Source organism: Peromyscus leucopus, chromosome 4, assembly GCF_004664715.2.
Source record: "Peromyscus leucopus breed LL Stock chromosome 4, UCI_PerLeu_2.1, whole genome shotgun sequence".
NCBI lineage: Eukaryota > Metazoa > Chordata > Mammalia > Rodentia > Cricetidae > Peromyscus > Peromyscus leucopus.
The window spans coordinates 41,976,489-41,994,760 of NC_051066.1; the positions used below are offsets into that span (position 1 = coordinate 41,976,489).

At 41.5% G+C, this 18,272-nt stretch overlaps 1 protein-coding gene across 4 annotated transcripts in view; it reads right to left on the reverse strand.

Moving 5' to 3' along the window:
- The window catches only part of Cobll1 (cordon-bleu WH2 repeat protein like 1), a 158,195-nt gene that overhangs the window by 22,463 nt on the left and 117,460 nt on the right, over positions 1-18,272 (reverse strand). For all 4 annotated transcript variants that reach the window (XM_028859297.2, XM_037204838.1, XM_028858665.2 and 1 more), the window contains 2 exons: positions 16,052-16,149; positions 15,725-15,949 (listed from right to left, as the gene is read on the reverse strand). In XM_028859297.2, coding sequence (XP_028715130.1) covers positions 15,725-15,949; positions 16,052-16,149 — 323 coding nt within the window. The remainder of the gene's footprint in view (positions 1-15,724; positions 15,950-16,051; positions 16,150-18,272) is intronic.

Here is an 18,272-nt window from a genome sequence, read left to right on the forward strand (position 1 = left end):
TGACACACAGTCTCCAGTGTATAAGACTTCAAACTGGCACAATTAAAAGCTAACTTTTGAGGAAAGTTCTGGAGAAATTATTAGATGCCAAGAACAGTATGGAAGGGGCTGGGAAGACGGGTCAGAGGGTAGTGTTGCTGCACAAGCATGAGGTCTTGAGTTTGAATCCCTAGCATCAACTTAAAACTCACACATGGTGTCCCGCATCTGTAATCCCAGGGTGTCCTGCAGCTGTAATGCCATGGTGTCCCATATCCTCCCCCCATGGTGTCCCACATCCCCCATGGTGTCCCGCATCCCTCATGGTGTCCCGCATCTGCAACCCCATGGTGTCCCACATCTGTAACCCCATGGTGTCCCACATCTGTAACCCCATGGTGTCCCACATCCCCCATGGTGTCCCGCATCTGTAACCCCATGGTGTCCCACATCTGTAACCCCATGGTGTCCCACATCCCCCATGGTGTCCCACATCTGTAACCCCATGGTGTCCCACATCTGTAACCCCATGGTGTCCCACATCTGTAACCCCATGGTGTCCCACATCCCCCATGGTGTCCCGCATCTGTAACCCCATGGTGTCCCACATCTGTAACCCCATAGTGTCCCACATCTGTAACCCCATGGTGTCCCACATCCTCCCCCCATGGTGTCCCACATCCCCCATGGTGTCCCACATCCCCCATGGTGTCCCGCATCTGTAACCCCATGGTGTCCCCCATGCCCCATGGTGTCCCGCATCTGTAACCCCATGGTGTCCCACATCTGTAACCCCATAGTGTCCCATATCTGTAACCCCAGTGTTTGGAGGGGGCAGAGGAAACCAGTAGATCACAGGGCAGCCAGTTAAACCAACTGGAGAGCTCAGGATTCAGTGAGAGACCCTGTATCAAAAACAGAGCACAAAAGAGGAAGACCTCTAACACTAACCTCTGGCCTCCCCACATACATGAACAGGGGAGCGCAGGTGCGTGCAGCACGTGCATACACACATACACAAATGTATAAAGTACTGACGAGCTGACTCAATCTATGTTTTTCGGTATGAAGTTATACATGAAAAACATGTAAAAAAAAAATCTCTGTGTGACAGTGCAGCGGGAAGGAGAACGGGAAGGAAGCCATCAGGAAAGCAAAGGAGCCAAGAGCACAGCATACGGAGAGGAGAATCAAGTAAGGCACACTTTACTCAAGAGCGTCACAACTGCACCTAATAAAATTAAAAATAAAATGCTGAAAACCACAAAAAAAAAAATAAAGTATCTGACTGGTGTTTTAAAAATGTAAATAACACACATATACATATATACATACATGCATGCATGCACGCACGCACGCGCGCGCACACACGTCCTTCTTCCCCATTCTCCTGTTCACTTCCATGTCACGTGTAGATTTTTTTTTTACAGGTCAACATATATATTTGTACCAAAAACATAGACTGAATCAGCTCTTTAATTTTTTTTACATTTCTTAGTGTATGTGTGTGTGTGTGTGTGTGTGTGTGTGTGTGTATGTGTATGTACATATGTGCCTGTGTTACACAGATTTGTGCTACATTGTACATGTGGAGGTCAGAAGGCAACTTGCAACATATGATATCTATTGATCGCTCGATCCAACTATTGATTGATAGACAGACAGACAGATGAGAGGCAAGTCCTTAGAGGTCACTGTGCACGAGCATCCCCTGTGGCCCCATGGCAGGTGACTGCAGACTCCAAGACAAGCATTTCTCAGCAGGCTGGCTGATGCCTCCTGGTCAATGGCCTTACCATCTTATCTTGCCTTCTGCCCTTACAGGAACACTGTTTCACAGAGTTGTATAAATAGTTCAATATCCTATTTTGTACTGAAGTCCTTCCAACTAAATTTTTCCAAACCTTTGATCCATTAATACTTTTGCTAAGAAAATCAACAAACCTGATCATAAATAATAGTCACTGACCTGTGCAGCACTAAGCACAGCTGAGCACTGCTATTCAAACCTTTCCTTACTCCTGGGGCACCACATTCCAGCTACTCCATTTTTCTGTTCATTACTATTCATGTCCTGAAGCACATCTCTGGGACTCCCTCACAGTATATAATTCGTTTTTAGTGTCTACATTCACTCTGCTGGCAATCCCATGATTTTCTTGATTTTAAGTATTCCTTATATAATATCCCAAACTCCTGACTCCATCCTAGACCCCTGTCCTTTCTCCCCTATATGTTATAAGGATACTTGATGTTAGCATGTCTGCACCTGAGCTCTTGATAATCACCACTTCTCCGTCAGCAGCAAAGCTGTTTTCCTCATAGTCCTGGAAGTATCAGCAAAGAGAAAGCCCTGCTCCCATCTTCCAACTGCCTCATCTGCTCGCTCCACCCACACTGCCTCTGGTCTGTTGGCTCTCTCCTTAACATCCAGCACCCAGATGACTTCTGTCCCCCTCTGAATCACTGAAAACCTTCTAAATTGACTTAATTCTACATCACTTCCCTACTGACCTTTCTTAACACATCAACGCCTTGTTAGGATGCACACCACAGTAAGCCCCTTTACTCAAAGTCCGCTGATGACTTTTCATTTGGCCCAGTGAAAAAAATTCTAAGTGATGATATGGCTCCAAGAGCTCTCCTTCTCCAGGGATGGTTGACTCACATCACCAATACTGTCCTTGCCACACTCTCTTCTTGCTTTCCCTATCTCAGAGTGGTTACCTTTGCTGTTCTCTGGGCCTAGAACTCTCTCTTCTGACAACACAGTATCATATCCCTCATTCTCTGCTGGTTATTTCTCAAATAGCACCTCCCCAGTGAATCTCCAACTCCCAACAGCTCACACCTGCTTCCCAGCTTGATGCCTGTAGACCAGCATTGAATAGTTTTCCAGCATACTACAGAGCTAGCTGAATTGCTCAATGTCAATTCCCCCCTCTGACAGACTAAAAGGGCAGGGACTTTTTTCCCCCAATTACGCCCACTGCTGTATTTCAACACCAATGTCTGGCTCATTGAAGTTTTGTAGTTATTATAAGTAAGAAGCTGAGGTGAACTTGAACTAGGAATGCATGATCTTGGGTCAATCTAATCTTACAGGATAATTAAGTACACTAAAGGGTAGTGAACAAATTCATAGGAAAATTTCAATCCTTGTACCTTGCTATTAATCAAGAAAAATTTAACAAATTTACTCTTTCAGAATTTTTAATCTTTTTTTCCAAAGGAGCCTCCCAACACCAGGCAAGAAAATAAAAAGGTTTGATTTAGCATCTGTATCAGGCTCTAAAGACATCTCATGGGGACAGAAAAGTGAGCTCTACAACAGCAGGCACTTGGCTACACAAATATCTCTACCCACTCCTTTTACAAAGGGGCCAGGACTATGTAGCACCACTATGACCTCTGAGGCAGCCAATAACTAAACTTCCATACCACTTGGTAAAATACCTACAGCCAAACCTAAGCCAGCCCTTACCAAACACTACTCCTCTCCTTCCTCCAAGAGTCTTGAGACCTCTCCATAACCAGACAAGGCATGAGCTACAACGTGCACCCCAGTCCACATTTGGTGTCAGAGTCAATAATGTCAATTCCGATTAAATATTGCAATCAGACCCCCTTGGGAGGGCATGCAAGTGCATCCTTAATGAACTTATGACATAATTCAAGGACCTTCTGTGACAAAGAGCTGAGAATGAATCACAGGACCTGGTAGTGTTTAAATACCACTGTCGGTGGAATATAAAGTTAAAAAAGCTCCTCCTGATGCCTCTGTATTCTGAAACTTTCATTTATTATGTTATGAAAGTAATAAATTCTCCTCAGGTCTGCCAAGGGGAGGTTGGCAGGCAGTGTTGTCCATGCTGGCCAGGAGACAGAGCCTGCAACAAGTCACCGAGCTGTTCAAGGTGCAACAAAGACCGTCATAATAAAAAACAAACAAAACTAATCCATCACAGAAGAGGATTATGGAAAAACTACTAGGGGTTCAGAAAGATGGCTCATCAGTTAAGAGCATTGTGCTGCTCTTGCAGAGGACTGGAGTTTGGTTCCCAGTACCTGCATCTGGTAGCTCGCTGCTATCGGTAACCTCAGCTCCAGGGAATGAGATGCCCACTCCTGGCCTCTACAGATACCTATGCACCACTACTACTAGGACCATTATTGTGACATCCATGTGAGCATTTTAAAGGACTTTGGCTGTAGTGTTTAAAAATACTTCAAGAACTAAACCGTGGCATATAACATTTGGAAGGAAAAATGAAGAACTGTTAAGTGAACATGGGCAAATCATGAAAATTCACATGCAATTTGATGCAGATATACACACCATATTATATAGGAAAAGATACCCCAAACAGACATTATCAGGGAAGCCTCAAATTCTAAACAACCTGACATTTCCCTTTTTAAAATATTTACCCCAAAGCTCAAAGAATTAGAAGTCATTTCTTGATGACTTTACTTCTTTTGATAAAGCCCGTGACACACCATTCCCACCGCAGTCCCGGTTCATAGGTGAGAATACAGTAGGTAATCAATAAGTAACTGTGAGAAGCAGGAAGCAAGAGAAACTGCGGCTTGCCTTCTGGTTCCAGGCTCCTAGAGTTCTGACTGATTGCTTCCAGGGTTGTATAATAAAACTCTTTCACCTCCAGGCTTCCATGCCCCATCACTGTCACTGAGGGGGTCCCTTTTATCACCTGATAAAAGCAGTCATGACAGGAATTTTCTCAAGCAAAAGCATGTGGTTAGAGTCAGCGCTCTTAAATGTGAGGCAGAGGAGTCTAATAAAACTGAAGACAGAAATAAAAAAGGGAGGAATTTTTCTACACAGGCTCACAAATTTATATGAACCTATCTGTAACTTAAAGACAGAATACGCACAGATTCATTTATCAGTCTGGAGATCTTAAAAGCAAGCTAGTATTTTTTGGACGTGATATTTACATTTCTAGGGGTAGGGAATTTAAAACACATCAAAATGAGACTGCAGTTTTATAAGTGGTTTAAATTTTTTCAGTACGATTTATGAAGCCAGTTGAAAGGGGAAAACACGGACATCCTAAAGTGTTTTATAACCTTATCCTGTGAGAGCCACCCCGTTAGCCTGAACAAAAAGTGGAAAGAAACACAAATTTCTAAAAATGCAGTTTGGATCAAGGGTGCTAAGAAAGTGGACGTTAGGGGAGAACGTGATTGTTACTAAGTCACAAAGGCTAGACCTGAAGGCCTATCATAACCACAGACTATGTGGTAAGTATGGTGAAAACTCACTAACTTTATTGATAAAAAAAAAAAATGCAAATGTGAGAATTGGTGCAAATTGCCCAAAGGTAGGAATTTTGAACAAGTAAGAATTGTGACTTTAGATGATCAGCAATAAGTTGATGACAGGAAGACATATTTCATTTTGATATATGAATGAGATTAATGTTAAGCCTTCAAGAAAGTAGATTTGTATATTTTACTGTCTTATAAGACAGGGAGACAAGAGGTGATTGGTTGCCATAAAGAGCCTTCTCAGCAAAGAACTACAGTCAGGATACAGTCAAAGAAAGCTAAGGTCATAGCATCATATCTGAAGATCTTTTATGTTACCTAAAGCACTACTTTTCATAAGGCATGGTGAAAACCCTAGGACCCTGATGAAGAGAAGTCTTTCATCTACTGAATGTATCTTTTGCTCCAAGTCTTCACGGAAAGGGGACATGCAAATTAGAAGACTTCAGTATCTGACTAATTTGCAGGCAAAAAAAAAAAAAAAAACTATTAAACATTTATGTCAACTATATGACACAAGACTGGAGAAGCTCCGACATCAAGAATATCAAACCCCGGAAAGCAAACTTGCAGAACTACTACAATTACTTAAGAAAAGCATATTATGAGCTTCCAAGGTGACCAGCCACTGTATTCAGTATTGTTAAATGTGAACTTATCTAATTGAAAAGAGGCGTACAGAGTGCTCTCAATTTGGAAGATGACAGACTCTAATAGTGACTAACACGTAGGATTTGAAGTCAGTATTACGGGCTCAACCAGGGAAACATGCTGTTCACTGCCTTGAGAACTCCAGCCCTCTCACGTATGGAAAGTAACCACATTAACCATAAAAAGTACCTATGTCCAAAAGGGACTGGTTTACCCAAATGGCATCATGTGTGTACAGGAAGAGTAATGCCAAGCACACAGTACATGCTACATTGATATTAGCGGGCACTACTACATTTGTCTATGTTTAGGCTGTGAATGTTACTTTATAAATAAGACTTTATACTACTACTACTGAGGCAAGGAAGAGAGTTATGGATATAAAATGGGGGCATTTAAAATCACCTATCTTTAGTGAGAGTGGAAGTGGACTTCTACTGGAATCTGTCTTAGGATCAACTCTAAAACCCAACAGGGCTTATGTTCTGCACCCAGGTTTAGCTCACTGCATATACCAGACCCACTGCCTGAAAAATCTCCGCTGTCATACATGAGAGACTTTCCTAACAGTTACGGTTTAACACTAGTGTGTTAAATCTTGGCAATGAGTAGATAAATGTATGCTATAAGATATACATATAAGATAAGCATGTTTAATTAGAATTAACTACTTACAACTCTTTAGTTTTGCCATCAAAATTCATTTCCTTCAAATTGGGATTGAACTTTTAAAAGAAGGGCTAAGTTATTTTTTAAGTCTGAAAGGTTTGCAAAATGAAAAAACAGGTTTTCTAACTCCCAAGGAGAACCTGCCTTGGATAATCATTAGCTACTCAATTATTTGTTCTAGTTAAAGCCACTGATAAGGTTGGGTGCTATTAGCAATCCTGCACCTGAAACAGCAACACACACCTCCAAACTTTATGACCTGTGAAAAGGGAAATATTACGAGGAAAAATAGAACACGCAGATGAAAGAAAGTGGTAAGGTCAGCTGGAAAACCATGGCAGATAGTCCACCTGCATCCACATCGGGATTAGAATCCACTCACTCGGATGGAATGAAGTCTAACAGAAGGCAGAACTCAGCAGAGCTCCCCAGCTTCGCTGAGGACTAGCGCTGGAAACACTATTGGCTTACACATTGATCACAGGCACATCATAACATGGGGCAGTGAAGTGTATCCTGCATGAATCATGAATACAGAAAGAAAACGACTTGCCGAACAGAAACAGGGCAGCCCCGACTCCAGTGATACTGCTATTCTATTATGAGATCTTGGATTATATCTGCTCTTAAGAATATTTTCATGTTTGGGGAGTGGTGGGTTTAGGGGGAACTTAAAAAATAATTTGAAAAGATCTTTACTCTTAAATACATTTCCCTTTAATAGGACAGATTCATATTATCCTCAGCTAACCTATTCCACAGCATAAAATGTATTAAATATCTTATGATTGACATTAGGCTTATCCAAATATACCATGGATATGTCCCAATGTCTCAACTTCATATATGATTGAGGGTTAAGTTTTAAACTCTTGGTGGAAGATCCCTAAAATAATTTTACAACTTAAGACATACAAGTTGGGTTTAAACGCCAATTATTTAAAGATAATTATTATGCCATAATTAATGGGATATAGAAATAAAAGGTATTGAATTTGCAAAGTACGTAAGCTCTGTAAGCAACTTTTTCTCCTATAACAGTGAAATCAGTATAACTGCATGTGAAATGTAAACAATGCCTAAATGGAGGTGGGATAAAGAAAAGAAAAGTTGCTGTTAATTCTAACAAACACTGGCCATCCCTTTGAGGTTTTACTATTTATTTTCTCGTGTGTAATTTTTACACCTGTATAATCAGAATTGGCCTTACACTGACTGGAAATATAAATGCTACTTGTTTATTTGTCATTGAAGCAGATTAAAAATAAATTGCTATTTCTGGATGAAATATGGAAATGCTTCTTCCAAAGACCCAAAATCTCTGCTCTCTATTCATTTCTTCCCTGGGAAACAGAAGCACCTAGAATGTTATATGCTCTATTTTCATACTCTCTATTTAGGCCCATATTCGGAGTCCTCACTGATAGCACGGGAAGCCATACCTTGTCAGGATCAACTCAGATTATGCTGTCAAACGGAAGGAGTGGGGAAACAGAAGTGACAGATCAAGTATCAGCCATCTGTGCGGAGCAGGAGGACACAGGAGACATTTGGTCTAGGGTCTGCGGCCCTTCATCCCACACCGTGAGCAGCCATCGGCCCTGCCAACTTTAACGCCACTCCTATCAACCTTCGGAGGTAAGTACTATGACAGCAGCCAACGAGATAAGAGCTGGACCAACCAGCGGGTGTTCCAAGTGGCATCACCACCAACAGCTTGTGGCTTTTTGTTCCTAATTAAAGTTAAGGCCCTCCAGGGAATTCCAAGTGGCTGAGTTGGTCACAAGATTTGTATTAACCATATCTAGTATAAAATTCATTACTAATTAATAATGACATTTGATTCCTCTAGTCACTAAGTTCAGTAAGTGCACACATCTTTCTCACACTTGAAGCCCTCCATTTCTTTGTGGTAATGTGAGGTGCTTGTATGGATCCTTGGGTTACAGTCACTGCAGAGAGATGCCAGGTATTAAGCCTTACATGTCACTTGGGTAACAGAAACCTTCCAATAGGAGTAGGCATTATAACCTGGTTATGACTGACCAAAGGTCCACACCACAGGGCACTTTCATCAGGTAAAAGCCAGACTTAACAGAATTCTGCAACACAAGAAGTCGACGATTCTGGGAAATTTAGTTACAAAATCTTATTCCTTAGAGGAGAAAGCTCGGCAATGGAGAAGTTCAGTGAAGATGAAAAGTAGGTGGAAATGAAACGACAGGGGTAAAGAACAAGACAGAACAACGAGGAGAGACCAAGATGACACAGGACGTGCCGAGGTTTAGTAGCCTCCCATTGACATCCACACTGGCCCTTTCCTGTGCAAAGAAAAAAATGACAAATCTGAAGGCCTCCGTTGTGGCCTTGACAGACTTTCACGTTCCCCTTCTTTGGACAAATCAGTGTTCTCGTCAGTCCTGCTCACTCCTCATTCACTGAAATGTATTTATGGAATCAAGGCTGATGAGCAACAATCCTTGGTTTTAGCATTTTTAAGCCAAACGATGAGGGCCGAGCTCAGCAGGACATCTATGAACAAGAGAGTAGAGCCGAGGACTCAAAGTCAAGGGAAAGAAGGGGTGGTTACCACGCTTGCCTGTAACCCCAACACACTGGGAAGACGTGATTCTAGGGACATGTGAGGAGAAGACAAAACACTACAGATGAGCCGAGCTTAGAACCTATGCCAGACGGAAGCACCAACCAAAGTAATGCACTGGGGGACATTTCAATTCAGCCCAGACAGGAAGCCAAAGCTGTAGAGCAAGCTCTACCCATGTGCCCTCCCTATAAACTTATACCCACGGCTACGTTTATCTGCTCTGCCTTCTGCTGATGCATGCTGCTCACTGGAGGAAGTCTACTCCTGCACCACTCTAGGAGAGCAGCTAAGCAAACCCTCTGCACCCCTGACTTCAGCATTCTGCTGTGACCTTAGTGTGAAGCTTAAGAGAAGTTGTCTTCTCATTGACAGCCAAGGAAGAGAACTATGTATTCCGTCTACAAATGGTCAATGTAGAACTTCGCCTGGACTATTAAAAATAAATCCATAAGCAAGCACGGTAGCTTTACTTTTCGTGGCTGATTTGTGAATAAATCTTAGGAAAGTTACAAAGAAATAATGTGCATTATACCCGGCAAAGATTAAGTATTATACTGCGATGGTACATTTTTCAGATGAATTAACCCACTCATAGTTTTGGAAGTGTAGCCAGATGTACTCTGTAGATCAAGCTGCAAATGCCATGGTAACCACTGTTCCTAGGCAACTGCAGAACTATGTGTGGGGGTCCACTTTCCATACAATAAATACAAGAGGAGAGTGGAGGGGAAAGCAAAGTGTTACATGATAACCTGGACAGAAAAGAAAGGCAGAAAGGAATATTACTTAATGAGTACAAATACCTCATCTATTATACAGGGGAATACAACCTTAATTATTCTGCATAAAATAACTAGAATTAAAATTCACCAAGTAAAATAAAAACAAATGTTTACTTATTTCATTAGTACAGCATCTGCTTTTAAACCACACTATGTGGAGAAAAGATAAAACTGGGTAAAAGAGGAATGTGAAGCATTCCTAAAAAATTTTAGCCAGCTATTTAAAAACTAATACTCTGGGTATTAAATTTCACTTGCATAATATTAGATGGCAAGAAGTCTCAGTTTCTCAATATTTGAACGTTTTCTGTAGCAGCATGCAAATTGAGACCAAATGAAATGCCCAGTAGAGATCATCCCTTTACTGTGCTTTCAGCCACAACCCTATCCCCAAGGAGGTCAAGCACCATGCTAGCAGCCAGGGAAAAAGCTGTTCATTGTTGTATGCCTGGGATTCTAAGCAGGAAAGCTACACCAAATATACAAGTGAAAGGTTCTCCAAAGGTTTTGTGAATTCTGTGGGTCAAGATTTCCAACAATTTCTTTTCAAGCCCTCTACCTCCACTTGAAACATAAAGAAGCCCAAGAGGTTAACTGGCCTAAGAGACAAGGCATCATCTGCCTACTGGTTTTGTTAAACGTGTTTCCAACAGACAGTAAATGGGGTATAGGAATCGGATTCCTATACTTAGCTTTAATTCCAAAATTCTGTATTACTTTAAGTCAATGCCATTGTGTTTGGCAATCTGACTGTATATGGTTATATACATTTCATATAGGAATACAGTATTACTGTTCATACATATAACAACAAAGGCTGAATACCATATACCTCATAACACGAATGGCATTTCAAATCACTAGGGAAAAAAAAAAAAACCCTGCTTAACAAAACATTCAGAAAGTTCCAGGAAAAACTGCTAGAAAACTTCCAATTGGAAATTCATTTGGAAATGAACATTGTCATAGAATGTAATATATTCACCTTTATAGAGAAAGTGACATGGGGCTGAAAATCATGCCCAAGTGGATAGAAACATTTATGAACATGAAAAAGACATTCTAGCACTGACTTCAACGGAGTTTCAGGAAGACTTATTCTTTAGCTGGAATGTTCAATGCAGAAATTCCACCAAGGTCAGGACCGAGGGCTTTGTTAACTTGGATCTTTAATGAGCACTTTGGGGAAGAGCACAAGCAGCTGTCAAGATTAGATTGCAGATCAACAGCCAGCTATGTGAATAATTCCAGTGTACGTTCCAGACTCACTCTCCAAGTACCTCAATGAGGCAAATTATTAAACATGGAAAGCCAACAGCAGAAGAGATGTGGTTAATACTTTTTTTTTCAAACACATATATTTAGCATAAGCATTGACTAACAAAGGTGACCACTAGACAGACCACTGACTACTTAAAAGGGGGCCAAAATGAACCAAAAGGTGCAAATGAAAGCATTGTTCGTCATAAGTATTTTTCATGCATTACTAATATCTACCTTTCTATTTTACATTCCTGTCACTTTACCAAACAAAATTAAGAATTTATAACGTAATGTAACCATTTCAACATTTTCTTTTTCTTTCTTAAGATGCTTTGGGGGTAAACATGGAAAATTTAGAATGCTGTACTTCTGTTAAACAGCACACCCTGGTGGTTTATGCTGCATCACAAGCAATAGCAGCTTTGGTCATACATATTTTTTTTTCCTTTCTGTTATGTTTTCATATTTCATTGCTATTACTTTCAGTGACTTAAAAAATAACATTTGTTAAAATTTCAACCAAATTGTTCAAGTAAATGTATAATATTTCATTACAGTTTATAGTTTTTATTTAAAATTTAAAACAGCAACAAAATAAGTAACATTCATTAATAAACAGATATGTTCCACTGAACTTCATGAATATTTAAATATAAACAATACCAACTCAAGAGTTAATTATAAGTATCCTACCTATAGGCACACACAAATTAAAACCCACAAGACAAATTCAGAAAAAGCAATGATTATTCTCTTTAGATCATTCTTCATCAGGAATCAACTCTGTGGAGAAGTGAGAATACAGAAGACAAGCAGCATGATTCCCTTCTGAAAGGATGGGAAGCGAGACGTCACAGGAGCAACAATGACTCAAATACCCTGCTTAGAGTTCAGAGTATCCTGAAATTGATAAGGAACAGAGGTTTAAAAGAAAAATTGTAGCCGAGTGGTGGTGGCGCACGCCTTTAATCCCAGCACTCGGGAGGTAGAGCCAGGAAGATCTCTGTGAGTTTGAGGCCAGCCTGGGCTACAAAGTGACTTCCAAGACAGGTACCAAAACTACACAGAGAAACCCTGTCTCAAAAAAAAAAGGAAAACTGTAATCAGTCAATAGATGAACTTAAGACCTAAAAACTGATCATCTATACAGTTTCTAACCTGGGAAACAGTAAATAAAAAACATAAATGTGACAGTCAGACACAGAGAGCAAGATGAAGATAGGTTAAGCACATTCTCTTAAGCACATTCTCTTAAGCACATTCTCATCTGACATCTACTCTGGATTTCACTGGAAATGATATGAGCAAAAAGAATGGGAGAGAAATGAAATCCTGGTCTCTAACAGACGTGAAAACTATAAAACACACACCAAGATGATTCTGAACTTTGAATACAGGGTAAAAACAGAGTTGCATGTTAGATGTGCTGATTTCCACACAATGATAAGCATTCATGTGTTCAAGTTTAACAGCAAGAATATGAAGATTGGAATTACAAAGTTGGCACAACGGTTTCTTAGGAATGCTATAAAAACTCACAATGGCTTAAAACAGGATTCCAAAGGCCAACAGTCTGAAATCAGAGCACAGTCCCTACCCTTGCCGCGGCAGTCTCTGGTGGCTTCCAGGCTTCCTGTACGGCAGAACGCCCAGCTTGGCCTGGGGCTGCACACAGCCTTCTCTTCTGCCTCCATGCTGTGTGAATCATCTTATAAGGATCCTAGCCTTTGCATTCGGGCCCACCTTAAAACAAGATGGTGGCACCCCCAAACTGAAATCCATATGCATACCCTCTATTTCTAAGTCAAGTCATATTTACAAGCATCAGGGCTTAAGGAAAGAGAGTCAGAGGGCCATACGTAGACAAGCAAAATGGCATCAGGCTTCCAGAGAAGTGGGATTCTTATTACCAGAAGGCACTATGAGGAGAAACGGTAGGAAAGCACAGGGTGGGTTTCTAAAAAAGAACAGTGAGGGCAAGAAGAGGAGCCAGGGGCCTACAAAATACTTATGGATTCTAAACCTTAGAATCTGCACCCTGGTTACATTAGGATCTGAATACAACTCTTCGAGGGGCATTATTCAAACCAATATACCTGAGATCCAATCAAAGAGTCAACAACAACACCAAAATGAATATCCTTTCTTAAAGAGTATAGAAAGTGGGCTTAAGACCATAGATTCAGGTTTGGCCAGCACAGAAAATGGGTGATAGATAAAGAAAGTAATAGTATTACTTAAAGGGGGTGGGGGGGTGGGAAGAAAACTCCTAAGTTAGAAGGAGACTATCAAGATAAAGGAAGAGTTAAAAATGAAGGGTGATTTGTCACATAAAATTCAAAATAGTGAGTGCTGAGATGCCTGAGAAGGCATGAGTTCTTGTGTGTCCATGAGTAGACCCACACAGACAAACACCACCCCAGCTTAATCATTAAGGGTTTTGGTAATGAATAAACAAAAAAATGGTTCTTCAGCTTCTCTCGGGAAAAACAAATAATTCTGTTTCCTGTTGAACAATACATCAAAGAACTACCCAGATGTCCAGATCAAAAGACAAAATAATCAGAAAATTGCATGAAGATGTGTAATTTGCCAAAGGCAATATACAAAAAAAAAAAAAAACAACTTAACCCAGGGTACCAAGTAGTCACAGAGTGGAGGGTGAGAATCAAAAGCACCAGCTTTCTATGAGGCTGCTGGCAGCACAACTCAGGCATGTAAGAGGCAGACAGCCAATCCAGACTCCACACAGAAAGTTACAGGGGTATCTTGAATGAGGACAGCTGGTAGAGGTAACTTCTGTATAAAAGAGAGAATAGTCTGGTAGCTACACAAGTGTATAAAAATTTCCATTCTTGTAGTTCAGTTTTAAGGTAACTAAAATCAAAATAACCTTCAAAAGGCTATTGTTCCTATAAAGACGTAGAAAGGGGCTATAAACACAAAGGGAGGTCTTAAGGACCAGCCTTGTCCTGCCTTCCTTGCTCAGCTGCAGTCTGGTTCTCGCTCAGGCCCCAGCACGCCTTTATCCTTGACATTCTGGAATCTGAGCCGAGTCTTTCACCCAACTATTGTACTCCCACACACATTTATGACCCAACACAAAGATCTCCTGTTCTGTGAACCACCGTCCGACTACAGCGCGGATACTCTCCAAGTTGTGTCAGCAAATGAACCTCTCAGGGGGAGAAGCCATTACCCTTCTGTTTTGTTCGATGAGATTTTTCATGCCACAGCATTAACTTAGATAAGAAAATACTAAGTTTTTAAAGAATTCATTTTTTCTGTCTGAGTTACTAACCACCCAGGGGGAGTAAAAATCCTTCAAACCTCAATACTGGAGCACCCACCACTCAGTGTCTAAGTAACTCAAAATACATTTTACTCTCAATGACATTGAGATTATTCCACCTGATTATAAACAATAAAATAGATGGTGTTACGTTCCATCACGTTTACCTAAATCCCACTTATGCGCCACCTGAATAAAGCAAGGGAAGTGTAGATACATTTAGACAAATGGATCTCACAAAAAGATATATTCAGCCGGGCGTTGGTGGCGCACACCTTTAATCCCAGCACTCAGGAGGCAGAGGCAGGCGGATCTCTGTGAGTTCGAGGCCAGCCTGGGCTACCAAGTGAGCTCCAGGAAAGGCGCAAAGCTACATGAGAAACCCTGTCTCGAAAAAACCAAAAAAAAAAAAAAAAAAAGATATATTCTGCGAAACTTTAGTATTAAGTATTTTTTATTTTAAACTGAGGTGGTCTGGTGAGGTGGTTTAGCTGGTAAGGGGGTAGGGGCCTTCTACCAAGCCTGATGACCCAGGTTCAGTTCCTGGAGCTGACGGAATGCTGGAAGGACAGAATGCACACACATACTGTTCTCTAACCTCCACCTGCCACACACATACCCCACACACCCATACTAAAATAAACAAATATTCCTTTCTTTTGTAAATTGAGAAGAAGGTTTACGCAGACCGTCTTCTCTGGGTAGACAATATGAGTAAGTCAGCAGTATAGTCTATTAAAAGACTTGTTTTAAAAATCAGCATTGATAGATCAAGTAGACACCAGGATTTCCCCTGGAGAATCTCCGAAGATACAAAAGGTTAGAAACGCAAGAATGGAACACACAGACCCGTGTGGTTGTTTAAAAGGTGTGTGTTGAAGATATGCAATTAATTCCTAACACACTCAGCCAGTGTAGAGATCCTGGCTGAGATGAAGTAAAGCAAGACGGAATGTATATTATCATGCGTTAGCTTGAGGATGGAAGCTCCTTAAAGCTGACATTTATTCAAGATATGGCAGAAGTATACATGACCTTTTTCCACCAACCTGGTCGGTAACTATTCTACTGAGTGCATATTAATAACTGTTTCTTTCTCAGTAGTCTATGTGGAAAAGAACAAGTTAGACAGAGAATAACAGACACCTCCCTACATCAACTTGGAAAAATAAAACAAAAGAAACAGCAGACCTTATCAGTGTCGTCCACACTGGTGGATCTCACCACGCACGAAGCTCGCCTCTCCTGGCCTTGCGCAGAGCCCTGGGATGGGGGCATGGGGGGCAGCGGGGCACGCCTCTTCTTGGGTGCGTCCGAGGGCAGTGTGTTGGAAACATAGGGTTTGGAAATGGTGTTGGACCTCGTAAAAGATGGGCGGTGCTTGCTCACTAGTGGGGTTGCAGGCGCGCTGGCAGTCTAATGGAGAATCAAAAGGCAATGCCTGTTTATGATCAAAATGAAAACCACTTTAAAAAAATACTTGTTAAGCATCTTAACACGCTGCATGAAAATGCTTACTTGCTCCCGCTTTTTCTTACTGCGTTGGAAAAAGCTGAAAATCCCTCTGTTTTCTTTCTCCTTCACGATGTCTGGGGTTTGCGATATTTGGCAGGACTCTGAAAAAGATGAAACACAATTTCCTTTTTGTTCATGGGTGTAACATTTATTTCCAATGCTTCTTTCCTAGTCTCCCCTTTTAGACGCTTTTCTGGTGATGAGCATTACCAGTTACAGCCACTCTGCTAGGCAGCATACACCTTACCCGACTCCCGAAGCAACAAGAGAATTACACAGTTACCGACCTAGATCAGAGGAAAGTGGAGCTTAAGGAAGCTAAGACAGACAGACAGACAGGGCCAAGAGGCCCGGCTGGACAGTGAGCTCAATTCCTTACACACTGTGTCATTACCAGCATTTCAGATGCAAAGTAAGGAGGCTACAGCACAGTGACACATGATGCTTCTCCCGCGCAGCTTGTCCTTTTATTTCAGCTACAATTTCGTCGGAGCTAAACAACACTAGGCAATTCTTTATCAAGGACTTGAGTTCCACAGACTTTGGTTCAGAACCAATCTCCCCCAGGCCCTGAGGGAAGAATGGACTGCATAATGTCTCATAAATGCTATTTGTTTAACCTAGTAGTTCGAATAGGGGCCGAAATTACCAGGCCCTAAAAGGGTTAAGAGTGCTAAAATGGAACTTTAGAATGGCAACTGTCAAACTTCAAGGCTGCATCCACAATCTTTCTTTAAACCCACCCCACCTCAAGGCCTGTTATCCTAATGTCAACTGAAGGGGTCAATGAGCAAGGGCCAAGCCAGCAGCTAGGCCGCTGTGTCCCAGTACACTTCCAATATGGCACCCCACTGAAAGGAACCATGGCGGCTTTGAATTCGTTGGTTTGCTGTTTGTATAAAGCAATGAGCTACAAACAACTAGTCATGTCAGGGTGAAAGTTACCAAAGTCCACTAGGAATCCTGCCAAGGGACTTAGGAACCATCCTACAATGGTTTGTTCTGGCAAAATTCAGGACAATTTAATGTCGTAAGAGTAACTCTATATATTGAAAGGTATCACACGAGCATGAGGAACTGAGTCCAGATTCCCTGAACCCACATACAGCTGAGCAAGAAAACACACATCTGTAGTCCTAGTGCTCCTACTGTGTGATGGGAAGCAGACAGGAGAACCCCTGGAGGCCTGTGGCCCTCTAGCTTGGCAGCAGGAAGAGACCCTATCTCGAATGAGGTAGGTTACAATGAACAGCATCTGGGGTCTGCTACATGCACATTATAGCACACACACACTCCTCTACAGGCATCCCACCGTGCCCCCTACATTCATATACACAGGATGAAAAAAAAAAAAGTGCTGCAGGGCAGTGGTGGCGCACGCCTTTAATCCCGGCACTCAGGAGGCAGAGCCAGGTGGATCTCTGTGAGTTTGAGGCCAACCTGGTCTACAGAGCGAGATCCAGGACAGGCACCAAAACTACACAAAGAAACCCAGTATTGAAGAAAAAAAAAAAAGTGCTAATAACTAAAAGCAGGATTGCATAAGACTAGCACTCCTTTTCAGTTCCTTATTAAGATGCATACAGAAAATGCTGTTGATTAGTGATGTTATTAATATGTCTCTAAGTGGAAATACAAACCACTATTTATGAAAGGTGTTTTGTTTTCCTGGAGAAGGGATCTCTCTGCAGCTCAGGGTGGCCTTGCAGCCCTAGACTTACACAATCCTCTTCCCTCCACCTCCCGAGGAGCTGGGACTACAGACAAGCATCACTTGGTGCTTATGAAGTATTCTTGCCACAAATCATCTCACCCAAACCAGTCAAGTCTCTAGATTTATGGTCAGTTGACAGGAACAAAAGAGCAGGTGAAATTATACCCACAGGGTACACGGGACCAGTCCTGAAAGAGACAGACTACGAGATGAACCATGGAGACAAAGGACTTGGTGTCTTCAGAAAAAGAATAATAAATTCAAAGAGGGAGAGTGAAGTGTGAAAATATCTCTTCCACGAAATACACGAGAATTCTATGCAAATCCTAATGATATTGGAAACAAAGCACTTCACATAAAAAAATGGAGAAAAAACTTAAATGGGACTTGGAAGTAAATGTACAATCTTAAATGATTGTATTTAAAATAAAGTGTTTAAAGGTAATGTAGGGACTAGTGTAGGGAAGCAGAGAAACTGTGCTGGGTGTGTGTGTGTGTGTGTGTATGTGT